Below are 13,782 nucleotides of genomic sequence, written 5' to 3' on the forward strand. Positions count from 1 at the left end.
TGGCTGCCATACCCTTTCAGGTCAGATTTAAGGTCAGATTAATCTTACATAGTCTTATGCAAGATTAGACTCAAAAACACAAAATGGCACATCCACATTGTCCTGAGTTGCACAAAACTGACAGCGACAACCAAACAAATTCAGGGGAAATACACATAGAAAAGTGACTGTACGCATGTGAAGACATCCTGCCCTGGATGTAAATCTCACACGACACCGCTAACTTGGGCTGACAGCCAATCAGGCGCCGCTACCTCAGGCTGACAGCCAATCAGTCTTCCCCCCCCATTCCCGCTACTACTCCCGAGTCAGTGTTTTCAGCCGTCTGCTTCGCGAGCGCAAAGTAGCCATGACGACAGGAAGCGAGGGACCGGGGGAGTGCGCGCGGGGGGGGGGGGGGGGGGGGCTAACCGCCATCTCACGGAGCGCGGCTGACAGACGACAATCACGCCAAGGCGCAGGGGGGGGGGGGGGGGGGGGGGGGGGGGCGCAGCGAGGGGGGGGCGTAAGGTAGACCCGTTCCGCCAGGCTTTTCTGGAACTATTTTCCGCTGAAAGCGCTGCTAAAATAAAGCTCGCACACCCCAGTTCCCCCCCCCCCCCCCCCCCCCCCCCTCCACCCCCCGGGAGCGCGGCGGTGTCAGAGAGACGCGACACGCAGGAGGTCAGCCAGCAGAGACGTGTGCCAGCCCGGGATCTATTCTCTGCCTGAACCGCACGGCGCTGGCTGTCACCGCCGAGACTCGTACCTGATAATTGGCTGGGGGGAGCACAACGGGAGCTGTTGTTTCGCGTGTCGGAGAAGCGGGGGGGGGCGCGGGGGGGAGGGGGGTGGGCACTCCCGTCTCGGGATACAGACGGAGCACGCACCTCAGCGGTGCCTCTCGGAGACGCTAAACTCCAGACACTCCGGACCCGGCTCAGCTACTGCTGACCTGTCCCCCTGACCGATCGTTAGTTCAGCCGTGACACCGAGCTCCCAGAAAGAGCTGCACGACCAGGCCACAGAGCAAGACCTCACACAGCCCTCCTGTCAGAACCGCTCAGCCTCCCTGTGCCTAAACACCCAGGAATCCTGGGAAGGCCAGAACTGGAACCAAACAGCGGGGTGATTTTATTCAGCCCTCAGTATAGCAGCGCACCAGGCTGATCGTATGGGAGAACGCCACTCATACATACTTATAAGCCCTGTTTGTAAGCGCTGCTGTTGTCGTGCCCTTGACTGAGGAACATGACCTGAATTTATTCAGCACGTACTGAATAAATCACTAATTTCACATGCATACGATGCAAGTCACCTTGGACGAGAACAACTCCTGGCATAAGGAATACGTAATATTGTTATTCGATATTACGACGGGTGCAGACAGAACATAATATTACGACTGCTCAGTTTCCCCAGGTGAATATTTTTGAGTTTTCAATTAAAAACACCACACATTACAGGTTGTGCATCTCACATCAAACCAGAAGGCAACGCGTCGAACTGACATATCCTCACCCTGGGATTTACACTGTAATCACTGTGAACTCACTCATGATGGCGCATACAGGAGTGAAAGCGCACGAGAGAGAGAGAGAGAGAGAGAGAGAGAGAGAGAGAAAGTGAGAGTGAGACACCATATTATGATACATTAATATTGCACAATTGTTCTTTCTCAAAACTGTCCTGATGTGTGGTCACGCTGATGAAGATTATTTGAACTGAATAATAGCAGTAGATAATAGTAACAATAATATGTAATTTAGCTGAAATGAATTGAATTGAGACAGAGAGACAGAGAGGGAGAAAGAGAGAGGGAGTGCACGGTCAGCTGGTCACATGACCAGTACACAACCTGCCATTTTGTTGGGAAGGGCCCGACAAGCTAATGCAGAGAGGGTGGGAAAGGGAGAGAGAGAGAGAGAGAGAGAGACGGGGAGGGGGAGAAATAGAGGGAGAGGGGTAGAGGGAGATGGGGAGGGGGAGAGATAGAGGGAGAGAGGGAGAGGGGTAGAGGGGGAGAGAGGGAGAGGGGGAGAGAGACAGAACTACGCGCTGGGAGTCTCGTGACGGGCGAGTCACTACACGGGCGGAGTGGCACGTTCCCCTCTCTGGAGGATCCCACTGTGACCCTCTCTCCTGCCCAATCTTCCCCACCCCCCCCAGGGGCATGCTGTGGGGGACAGGGCCGGTGCTGCCCCCCCCCACCTGCTGATTGGCAGCCTCGTAACTGGGTGAGCCACGTTCAGAGGGCCCCGGTCTCACAGCTTACCGCCATGACAACCGTCTCCAGGGCGCCCAGAACCCCTCCCCTAAATGCTGCTCTATCCGGTCTGCGGGACGAACACACCACAGCCACCGGGCAGCACAGCAACGCCGTCCCGCCTCTCCAACGGAGAGCGGCATTCTCAATTCAGCACTGACCCTGTAGGCGCCCAGGTAAATTCAAAGTGCTAGAAAAACCTGAGCGTACAGAAGAGAGGCGCATAACCTGCACTTGGTGAAATTACAGAAAAGGGTCTGCTTATTTTTACACTGGGCTAGGTGGAAACAGCAATGGGGAGAGAGATGGAGAGAGAGGGAGGAGGAGGAGGAGGAGAGAAGGGGGGCATGCTAGTAGGGAATGAGGGGCAGAAGCAGGTAGGCAGTGGAGGAGGAACTAAATTCACCTGCAAAGTTACTAAGGACAAAAGTGCCAGAAACTTCCGCACAGGAATCATACGAGACCACACTGACAAAGAGATGGACAGTTACCATAGTGACAGGTAATTAGAAAACCACATTTCAGATGGGAAAGGGTGAAAAAAAAAGAAAAAAAAAGAAAGAGAGAGCAGGAAAGAGTGAGTGTGTTTGAGAGAAAGACAGAGACATGCATTTGATTATGTAATTTGTTTTTTTTTTACACACACGGTGATTCATGCATTTCCCTTTGAACTCAAAGGTTCCTCGTTTCTGAACGCTCCAGTTTGTTCCAGTGATCGCGAAGCGCCGAGGCGGAAAATAATTTGGAAATATTTCATGAATTTCCACCTGTCGGATCACATGAGCTCAGCTTTAATTGTGCGAGAGAGGCTAAACTAAGCCTGGGATGGCAATCACTGTCAGAATGTCCCTGTGTTCAGCACCAGAGTGAGAGGGGGAGAGAGAGAGAGAGGGAGAGAGAGAGAGAGAGAGAGATCGAGAGGGAGAGAGAGAGAGAGAGAGAGAGAGAAAGAGAGAGAGACACAGAGCGAGTGATATACAGAGAAGGAAAAGAGGAGTAGGTGACAGATGGAGACAGTTGGAGGAAAGAGAGGGAGAGAAAGTGATAGCAAAAGACAGAAACTCTTCTTCTCTCTCCCTGTGCCAGCCCCACTGCATTGCTTTAAGCTGACACTCAAACTAAAGGGTATTTAAGTGTCTGCTGACACCGGAGTTCAACACACAGCCAAATCCTCAGAGAGAAAATGCTAATGAACCCTGTTTGGGCAAAACACAAGACTTTAAAAAATATACTTCTGCATCATCCTGCCCACGCGACTTTACATAAACCGCGTTTTCCAGCAGGATGGGACATACGCAAGCCCGCACTCACGGAGCTGTGGGGCGCTACACCGGAGGAAACCGTTAAACTACAATAACTGAATAAATCATATCAATGTCCAGGTCTGAGCTGGACTCGAATGGCAGTTAATACGAAAGAAAATGGTATCTCGTAATAATTAATTACATTTATAAATAACCTGAATCTGCTAAGCTGGTGCCAGGTATGAATTATGCTCATACTAATTGGCTAATTATTAACTAGCAACCAGCAAAAAAAAATGCAGATTCAACATGCAGAGACTTGAATTCTTAATCTCAGTTTATTTATCAAAAACACCATATCATGACGTATAACAGCTCTACAAAACGAAATTAAACCGGATAAGTCATCTGACCATCGAATAATAATGACGTATGATAAGTTCAGATTCAACATTTGGACAGAAGTATTATTGTTTTGTTCTTTTGCACTACTTGCACATTACTAGAAGGAATACATCAGTAACTGTTGATAACTGCAGGAACATGGCCGCACTCTCTGGATTGCTGTCTGTACACAACGCCTCCAGCTCTCTGTCCGAAGTCCGCTCTTCAGGTGTTCAGACAGAAACGGGACGCGGGCTGACGTGACGGAATCATTAACGAAACCAAAGGGAGCGCCCGTCAGAAGCGCACGGATCCCTCCGCATGTCAGGTATCCGACCGAACTCGAGACCGCCGACGGCTGTCAAGAGACGGACGGACAGACGGAGAACCGGACGGACAGCGGCGTCAGAGCGATTGACAGCGGAGAGAAGGGGGGGAGTGCGTGAGCGAGCGGGGAACGGGGAGCGGGGAGCGGACAGACGGACGAGGAGCGATCGCAGCGGGGCTTTCCGCGCGTCTAGGAGGGTCCTGGGGAGGTGAGCGCGCCGGGCGGTTAGCCGCGAGCGCATATCACTCAGCCACCGCCGAATTACAGTCGCCACCGGGGCTCAGGAAATGCGCGTTTGACATCCACAACAAATAGGAACTGTAGGCTTAGAGGCCTCATACATAATTCAGGCCATCTCCTGCTGGTATCTCTCGCTCTCTCCCTCACCCACTCTCTCTCCTTCCCTCCCTCAAATATAGGTGTACGTCTCTATTTGTAAACGTATAGACCTGCCACGGAGTTGGTACATCCTGCTGCTTACTGTCACAAATGACTGTCAGAGAACATCTCTGTCAGTGACAGGAACATTATGTACACGTATGTGTGTGTGTGCGCGTGTGTGTGTGTGTGTGTGTGTGTGTGTGTGCGTGTGTGTGTGCGTGTGTATGTGCGTGTGTATGTGTGTGTGTGTGTGTGTGTGTGTGTGCGTGTGTGTGTGTGCGTGTGTGTGTGTGTGTGTGTACGTGTGTATATGTGTGTGTGCACGTGTGTGTGTGTGTGTGTATGTGTGTGTGTGTGTGTGTGTGTGCTGGAAACAAATGACATGTCAGCAAAATACAAAGCCCGGCACTATTTTCACCTTTCCTCAACAGTGCTCGAGACCCCGCAGTGCACACTTGTGGACCGCCCTCTTCACTTAAAACCGGCAGCTCACTGGGATGATTATACGGTAGAACGCCACTCATACATACTTATAAGCTCTGTTGAAGTACACATTTTATTTTCTAGTTATTTTTCTTTTCTTTTTTTTTTTTTAAATCAGTTTTCGAGACTGGAGACTTAGATGGCCACATTAGCGATGCTGAAGTGCTGTGGCCACTTTTGTGGTCGACCATTTCATGGCTCTGCGTCTCCGACATGCTGAGTGTTTGTAGCTCTACAACGGAGGCCCTGGAAAGTCTCTCAGAGCATCTGGCTCACAGTATAGTCTCCGGAGATTGTGAAGAATTTAAGTAGTCGAAGCATCTTAATGCAGATTACTTTTTGATAGATATTATATATTTTTAAAACTATATATAATAATGATATAATAGAATATACTGTAGCTAATTATTAATATCTTTACAGACTTCTTTGATCAACTTGAACACGAGTGTAAACAATTTGGCAGGGCTTTGTACATCCAAATATAGGGTGTGTGTCCATTATGTTTGAAAGGTCTACAGTGGCAGCTCAGGCTGTGTGCGCGTGTGTGTGTGTGTGTGAGAGTGTGTGTCTGTGTGTGAGAGAGAGTGTCTCTGTGTGTGTGTGTGTGTGTGTGTGTGTGTGAGTGAGTGGGTGTGTGTGTGAGTGTGAGTGTGTGAGTGAGTGGGTGTGTGTGTGTGTGTGAGTGTGTGTGTGAGTGTGAGTGTGTGTGTGTGTGTGTGTGTGTGAGTGTGTGTGTGTGTGTGTGTGTGTGTGTGTGTGTGTGTGAGTGAATGAATGAATGACTGCAGGACTGCTGCCCATGGGCACGCAGAAACAAAGGGCACATTCAGAGAGAGAAAATGGCGGCTGGTGAGAGATCGCGTGCCTCGCGATGTGACCCACTTCGGAGGAATTTTGGGACGAGCGGAGGTGCGTCCTCTGGAGTGAAACAGCAGCGCGGCCCGCGTCAGATCTCGTTAGGGTGGGTGGGGGGGGGGGGGCGTTCGTTATGCCCCGAACACTCCTCGCCATATGGGCTCTCACCTCTACCCAAAAACACCTTGTGTAAAAACAAACATTTTTTGCCTAATTAGTGTGAGGCGGAAGGGGGGGGGGGGAGACTTGAGACGTCTTCAGGAGAGGCTTCATCTGTTTAATTAGCGACGGGAGGACTGCGTATCTGTCATCGTTCCCTCCCTCCCTCCCTCCTCCCCCAGCCGCCCGCAGTAGCAGGGTCCGGCCACAGGGTGGTGTGCCACGCGCGGGTAAGTCAGAGCCGCCGTAATTCTTCCGACAGCCTTTCTTCTCAGCGACTGGTGCCCGCTCCTTCCGTACCAGCGAAGAAGAAGCAATCTGGAGACATCAAAAGAGCTGGAGGCAGGCCAGACTGGAGCCGCCCGGCGACGGTTCCCACTAGGATACGCCCGCCCCGCGCCCCATGCCCCGCACCCCGCACCCCGCACCCCAGCTGTCGGGGGTGCCTGTCTGGCTCTTCGTCACACCCCACCTCTCCACACCTCTCTCCCGCTCTGCGTTACAGAAAAAAACACCCTTCCACACCCCACGTTACGGAAAATACCACCCCTTCACACCTCTCTCCTGCTGTGTGTTACAGAAAACAACACCCTTCCACACCCCTCATTACGTAAAATACCACCCCTTCACACCTCTCTCCCGCTCTGTGTTACAGAAAACAACACCCTTCCACACCCCTCCTTACGAAAAATACCACCCCTTCACACCTCTCTCCTGCTCTGCGTTACGGAAAAGAACAGGCGACACAACGTTCCTCTTCTGTCTTTAATCAAATGCCCCTCTCCACGGGCAGTCGAGAGGCGCGAGGCGGAGAGGGTCTAAAATGACGCTTCGGTTATTAGGGCCTGATGAAACTCACACGCAGGTTTCAGACAGGTTATTATCTTCTTTAATGCAGAGGGCAGACTCTCCCCCGTTACCCGATTAGTGCTGATGATCGCACACACACACCTGACTGTTAGAGGCAGGACAGGACTGTCTGGCTCCTGAATCACATTTCCTGTCTGTTAAGCATCTTCCTCTCTACCGCCATGTCACGAAGTGTCCACATAACACATAAACATTACCATAAAGGGTACCAAAGAGGCATCCAGTTTCCCGTTGCCTAGCAGTTCATCTGCGAACATTAGAGCACACACAACATGCACAGTGAGAGGAGCCGTAATGTGTTAATATACTTCCGCCAAGATACTTTCAACCAAAATAATTCCTAACCAAGACATACTGTAAAAAGCTTGAGGTAAGGCAGTGTCTGTGGCAGGTGTGGTTTTTCGGTTTTAGCACTGAGGAATAAATCGCCTGTGATTGGTATGTCACAATACACGTTATGTTTTTGACACCACCATACCCTCTGTGCAAGGCAGTGGCATTCACGTCAAAATTAATAATATATTTCTTGTTTTGCTGGGACGTGTTTTCACACTGAATTAATTTTATCTTTAAAAGTACATATATAGGAAATGCACATTGTAGACATGAAAGTGAGAAAAGTCTGGAGAGTGATACATACATTTACGTTAATGAACCAAACTGCAGAGAGGACTGAAAGATACTAAATTTGACTAACTAGCTAACTGCTTCAAAACAGCCATCCTTGTTTTCCTCTGGATAAATGAAACTCCTCTGAATGTATACAGTAGACTACCACACTACAGTACCCACCAGTCTTTCATATTTCAATCCATTTATTTCAGAAAATAATTTGTTTTATGTCCAGTTTTACAGCTGATGCACAGAATTGAATATTCAACATTGTACCTACAGTAAGTGAATCCAATTATTAACACGACTGCCTTTCTTGTGCGCATTTCTATAAAAATCCCATGAAAGCGTACAGGTAAGGTAGGCAGGTACTGTACTGCTGATAAGTGGAAAGAAACCACTGTTTTTGTCCACGCAAAATTAAAAAAATATATATAAACAACAGCAACATGCGTGAACAGCACCGATGTGGCTAACGCTAACTCTGCGCTCGATAACTGCAGTTCACCGACAGCACAGGCGTGGCAGCAATAACAGCACCGTGCTGTGTGTGGCTAACGCTAACTCTGCGCTCGATAACTGCAGTTCACCGACAGCACAGGCGTGGCCGCAATAACAGCACCGTGCTGTATGTGGCTAACGCTAACTCTGCGCTTGATAACGGCAGTTCACCGACAATAACAGCACCGTGCTGTATGTGGCGACGCTTTGCAGCCGGTTCAGCCGGGCACAGCCTGCGGTACTGTCACGGACTCCACCGCGAGGCGCGAGGCGTGCGCTACGCGCACAGAACCGCTCCTTTCAGACGGTTTCAGATTCGCGCAGGAAACGCCCCGCCCCGCTGGGACACATCGCCCCGGCGAAACCCGAATCTGCTCATCCAGTCAAATCTGGCAGCACATCAGCCGCGTGATCGCTGGGCTTGTGTGGGTTTCATCACGGCCCGTTCTGATTATTACCATTATTCACCCCGAGAAGCAGCTTTCCGCCGCTCGTCAGAAAATAAGTCACTATCAGACACGGGTAAGACGCGCCTAATCTCTCCGTTTCTTTCACTTCTGGGTAATTCTCACCTCGCTTTCTTTTTCTGAATCTCGCTTTCTCTCGCTCCCCTCCCCCCCCCTGCCTTTTCCCAAACCATCTCCCTCTTTCTCTCGTCTCCCCAGCTGGGAAGATAGGGATAAGAATTCAGCTCCATGTCCCATCACGAGTGGGTGGTTTGATGAGGGCCGGGTTAGTGTCAGCCAATGAACGAGGACGTGTGGAATCTGGACACGCCCAGCACTGTCCGAGTGAGCCACCTGCCGATTACGCGTCTCCCTCTCTCTCCCTTTCTCTCTCTCTCTCTCTCTCTCCACCCTTCCCTCCATTCCTCCAGGACCCAGTCCTGGACCCTGAGGCTACAGGAACTGCAACATTGCTCCACAGCAACACTGACTGATGCCATGGCAACACTGACTGACTCCACGGCAGCACTGCCTGATTCCACGGCAACACTGACTGACTCCACAGCAACACTGACTGATTCCACGGCAAAACTGACTGATTCCATGGCAACACTGACCGACTTCACAGCAACACTGACTGATTCCACGGCAAAACTGACTGATTCCATGGCAACACTGACCGACTCCACGGCAACACTGACCAACTCCATGGCAAAACTGACTGATTCCATGGCCACACTGGCTGACTCCACGGCAACACTGACCGATTCCACGGCAACACCGGCTGACTCCATGGTAACACACTCTCCAGCTGAGGTAGGCAGGGAGCTGAAGAGGAGGCGGGCCCTTTCGCCAGAGTGCGGTGAATCCGCAGAGTGTGTTTAATAATTGCATTATTAAAGCCCTTCAAGTTTCCCCCAGCCTTTGAAGTCAATCAGGCCAGCCCCGCCCCTGATCTGCCCTACGCTCATCCGTCCTGTGAAGACGGGATCAAACAGAACCTCGCTGACACAGGCAGACGGCAGCTGTGCGAGAAACACAGTCCTGTTCATCACACGAAACCCCCAGTCTCCGGGAAAAAAACAACGAGATCAGCCCTGCCAAACCGCAGCGTCACAGAAATAAAAACAAGGAAAGGTGAGAGAGCGTGAGAGGCGGACGTGCAGCGGACGGACCTCGCTCGCAGGACCGGCCCAGGAACCCGGTTCCGGAGCAGTCGCAGACGTAGCGGCTCCAGCCCTCGCGGCACACGCCGTGGTTCTGGCAGGGGTTGCTCAGGCACTGCTTGGGCGCCTCCTTGGTGCAGGAGGGCTTGACGCCGGCGGCCCGCTGGCCCTCGGCCAGGCGACGGATGTCCTTGCTCTGGCCGTCGATGAAGAGGTCGCGGATGCAGCCCACGTAGCCGTAGTTCAGCAGGGCCGTCCACACCTCCGTGGGGAACACCAGCCCCGCCCGGTTCTCCGGGAGGCCGCCCAGGTACAGGTTGTCGTCCAGATCCAGGATCTCGCTCTCGCCCGGGGCCGTGTAGGCCGTGCGGATGGTGTTGATGGAGATGGTACCTGCAGAGAGAGAGGGAGAGGGGGAGAGGGAGAGAGGGAGGGAGGGAGGGAGGGAGAGGGAGAGGGAGAGGGAGAGAGAGAGAGGGAGAGAGAGGGAGAGAGGGAGGGAGAGAGAGAGAGAGGGAAAAAGAGGGAGAGAGGGAGAGAGAGGGAGAGAGAGAGAGGGAGAGAGGGAGAGAGGGAGAGAGAGAGAGGGAGAGAGATAGAGAGGGGGAGAGAGGGAGAGAGAGAGAGAGAGAGAGAGGGGGATAGAGGGAGAGAGGGAAAAAGAGGGAGAGGAAGCGAGGGAGAGGAACAGAGGAAGGGAGAGGGAAAGAGGAAAAAAAGGAGAGAGAGAAAGGGGAGTGGGTATAAGAAGCTGGACATTTTGTTGTACTTTATGTCAAAATTAAATAACAGGTACGACATTCATTATACTACATAAACTCACCCTCACCCAACCACCCACACTGCATTTTGGCAGCCTATAAATAACTTCCCAAAATGAGCGTAACCGGTGTTGTTCGCTGCATGAAAGTGTAGAGGCAGAATATACTTGTCAGGGGTGTGAGATGGTGACTACACTACCCACAACCAGAGTAAGCTAACATACACAACTGCTGTCAGAACTGCACAATGCCCATTCCAACCCTGCAGTTGATTGCCTCCAGTACCAAGGACATTGCTGCATGTTAAAGATCTGTTCGTGTCAGTTGGGTACAGACGTATCAGATCTGGAGGCCTCTCTGTACAAAGGCATTAGCTCACGGGTAAATTAATGATGTCGTGTAATGGCTATTGATTTACGCAAGGACATATAATTTGCGACGAGCTGTAAATGATTAAGCATGGTAGAAAGGGTTTGGAAAAGCTACTGCATATGGATACAGGTAAAGAAACGAATAATCTGAATTTAATTGGGACGTTATTCAATTATTTACTCGTTATATGCGTTTAATGGGACGGGATGAGATTTACGTTCATCATTTAATGCCCGGGCATCTCGTCCATTTGGGCCACTGAGAGCACTTTTCCGTTTTTACTCATTTCCACGTACTGCAAATCTCCCTTATTTACGCTGAAGGCTGTAAAACGGAGCAGAGAAAAAAAAAAACAACATCTTCCGCTTCATCGTTTCACACGCGCATCGGAGACGTCCTTTTAGACGTCATTAACAAAGCGCCCGTCTTTGTGTTAATTTGTTTTTTCATCAATTTGCTTCGCTGTGCACATAAAACCACGGAATTGTTAGTGTGCCCCCCCCCCCCCATCCCTCCAGCTTCATTCCCGATCCGGAACGGCGTAAACAACGGCGGCACCTGCCCGGACTGTAAAAACCCGCCAGACGGCCGGGCCCTTCGCGGCCCGATCCGACAAGCGATTAGTTTGCGTATGGATCAGTTCTCCGATCGCGCGGCCATTGTGGAGTTTTAATTAATGGCCGCTGTCCAAGTCCGGCCGCGTCCTCTTCGGTAATCTATAGCACGGAGGACCAGTCCCGGCTTTCACCGCGGAAACCTCTCAGGCCTAGCCAAAGGGAGAAACAGAATCCAAATAAATTATCTCTGAGCAACTTTTGTGGTCTTCAGGCCGGGAGGTAACCTGTTGTGATCCGATGTGGGTGTTGACTTACACACACACACACACACCGTAACACACGCTGTTTTTAGAAAACACAAGATAACCGCTTAAATCTGCTCCGGTCTCCCCAACTCAAGTTGCCTTCAGTTACCAGCGTGGAGATATTCCCAGCCTCAATGAGGCGTGCAGTGATGTTTGGTCACTGCACATTCTGTCTGTAGGCACAGAGTAGGGGGTGGAGGATTGTGTCTGTAGACACAGAGTAGGGGCTGGAGGATTGTGTCTGTAGGCACAGAGTAGGGGGTGGAGGATTGTGTCTGTAGGCACAGAGTAGGGGGTGGAGGATTGTGTCTGTAGACACTGAGTAGGGGGTGGAGGATTGTGTCTGTAGACACAGAGTAGGGGGTGGAGGATTGTGTCTGTAGACACAGAGTAGGGGCTGGAGGATTGTGTCTGTAGACACAGAGTAGGGGGTGGAGGATTGTGTCTGTAGACACAGAGTAGGGGGTGGAGGATTGTGTCTGTAGACACAGAGTAGGGGACTGCTCTTACTGCCTGAGCCATTTCACCCCTGTACATAGTACTCTGTACAGACAGCAAGCCGCAGGGAGCTGGATGGCCAGCAGGGAACATCTGAACCATGAGCAGCGCTATCCCTGCCAGTGGAATCCCTCATACCCCCTGTGGGCAGTGTACGGCCCTGTGGGGCTGGCGGCTAGTCGACACCAGCAGGGCCAGGACTCCATCTGAGACCATGGTGCTCACTCATGCACCGAGAGCCATTCTTTCACTGAGGGAGTTACCCATGAGCCCCTCTCTCTCTCTCTCTCTCTCTCTCTCTCTCCTCTTCTGAAGGAAATCCTCCGTTTAAAACCCGGCTCATCCGCCGAGAAAACCGGGTTTCGTTTCCGACCGACGGAGCCGACCGGCTTCCGCTCAGAGGAATCCCGGAGGTGATTAGCGGTGAACGTCGGGTTCAGCTACAGCTCCGTACGGTTCAGCTACCGCTCCGTACTGTTCAGCTACAGCTCCGTACTGTTCAGCTACAGCTCCGTACGGTTCAGCTACAGCTCCGTACGGTTCAGCTACAGCTCCGTACGGTTCAGCTACAGCTCCGTACGGTTCAGCTCCAGCTCCGTACGGTTCAGCTACAGCTCCGTACGGTTCAGCAGCAGCGAGGTGAGCGTTCTCGGGGTGTTCAGCGGGACGTGGAAGGCAGCACGGACACCGCCGCGCGACGATTAACCTCGCCCCCCGTACCCCTCCCAAAACCACCCCCCCCCCCAGTCGCAAAACCCGCCCATCTCGTTCGAGTTTCCCCGGAAACGGGGCGGGCGGCGGGCGACCGCACGCGCACCGCAGGTCCACGCTAACGAGCGCACTCCATCACCGCGGTAACAGACGGCAGGTCACGGCCGATCGGACCGTGGCAAGCGGGCGGGCACCGGCACCCTGGGCCGGCTCCCAGCCCTGATCGATCGAGGCGAAAACGCGAGCCAACGCCCTCCCTAATGAAACCGGGCCGGGCAAGCCCCGTGGGCTTCGACCAGCGATAAATGAAATGTCATGTCCAGATTGAAGGCGTGCTCGGGGATTGCGTTTTGATGGAGGGGGGTTGGGGGGGCGGGGGTCCATTTCTACTTCTGGTCTTTAAACACCTCACTCCTTATCTGGCTTCCATCCATGTACCCGCCCCCCTCCCCCATAATCCCTGGATAGACTGACAGTGCTGCACACGAGTGCAAAGTTGCCCTGGAATTTCAACTGAGTCGGCCGTTTGTCAATCTCAATATGTCACTATGTCCAGGAGGTTACATAACAATTCCGGCAGAAAAATACTGTCCTTATTATTATTATTATTATTTTTTTTTTATAAACAGACCTGGCTGCCTTTCATATTTAATTAAGAACACGAAGGCCAAACTCCACCACGTCACAGCCTGTCACAAGGACAATCACACAGAGCAAAGTGCCCCCCCCCCCCCCCCCCGAACCCCGGGATGCATGTACAGTACATCAGCTTACTGCTCGTATTAATAACTCATGCGCTGAACGCTATGCGTTACCGCACACAGTGACAGAATGGGAGCGGGTTACACTTACACGAGTGCATACACACATCCTCGTGTTCCAGCACTCCGGCCGTACACCG

The 13,782-nt window shown here is 51.9% G+C and overlaps 1 protein-coding gene across 19 annotated transcripts in view; it reads right to left on the bottom strand.

The window, feature by feature from the left end:
• Positions 1 to 13,782, bottom strand: part of LOC133117882 (neurexin-1a-like) — a 366,671-nt gene that overhangs the window by 214,657 nt on the left and 138,232 nt on the right. For all 19 annotated transcript variants that reach the window (XM_061227383.1, XM_061227369.1, XM_061227382.1 and 16 more), the window contains one exon: positions 9,687 to 10,070. In XM_061227383.1, the coding sequence (XP_061083367.1) occupies positions 9,687 to 10,070 (384 nt within the window). The remainder of the gene's footprint in view (positions 1 to 9,686; positions 10,071 to 13,782) is intronic.

The sequence above is a fragment of the Conger conger genome, chromosome 18, assembly GCF_963514075.1.
Source record: "Conger conger chromosome 18, fConCon1.1, whole genome shotgun sequence".
Lineage (NCBI taxonomy): Eukaryota > Metazoa > Chordata > Actinopteri > Anguilliformes > Congridae > Conger > Conger conger.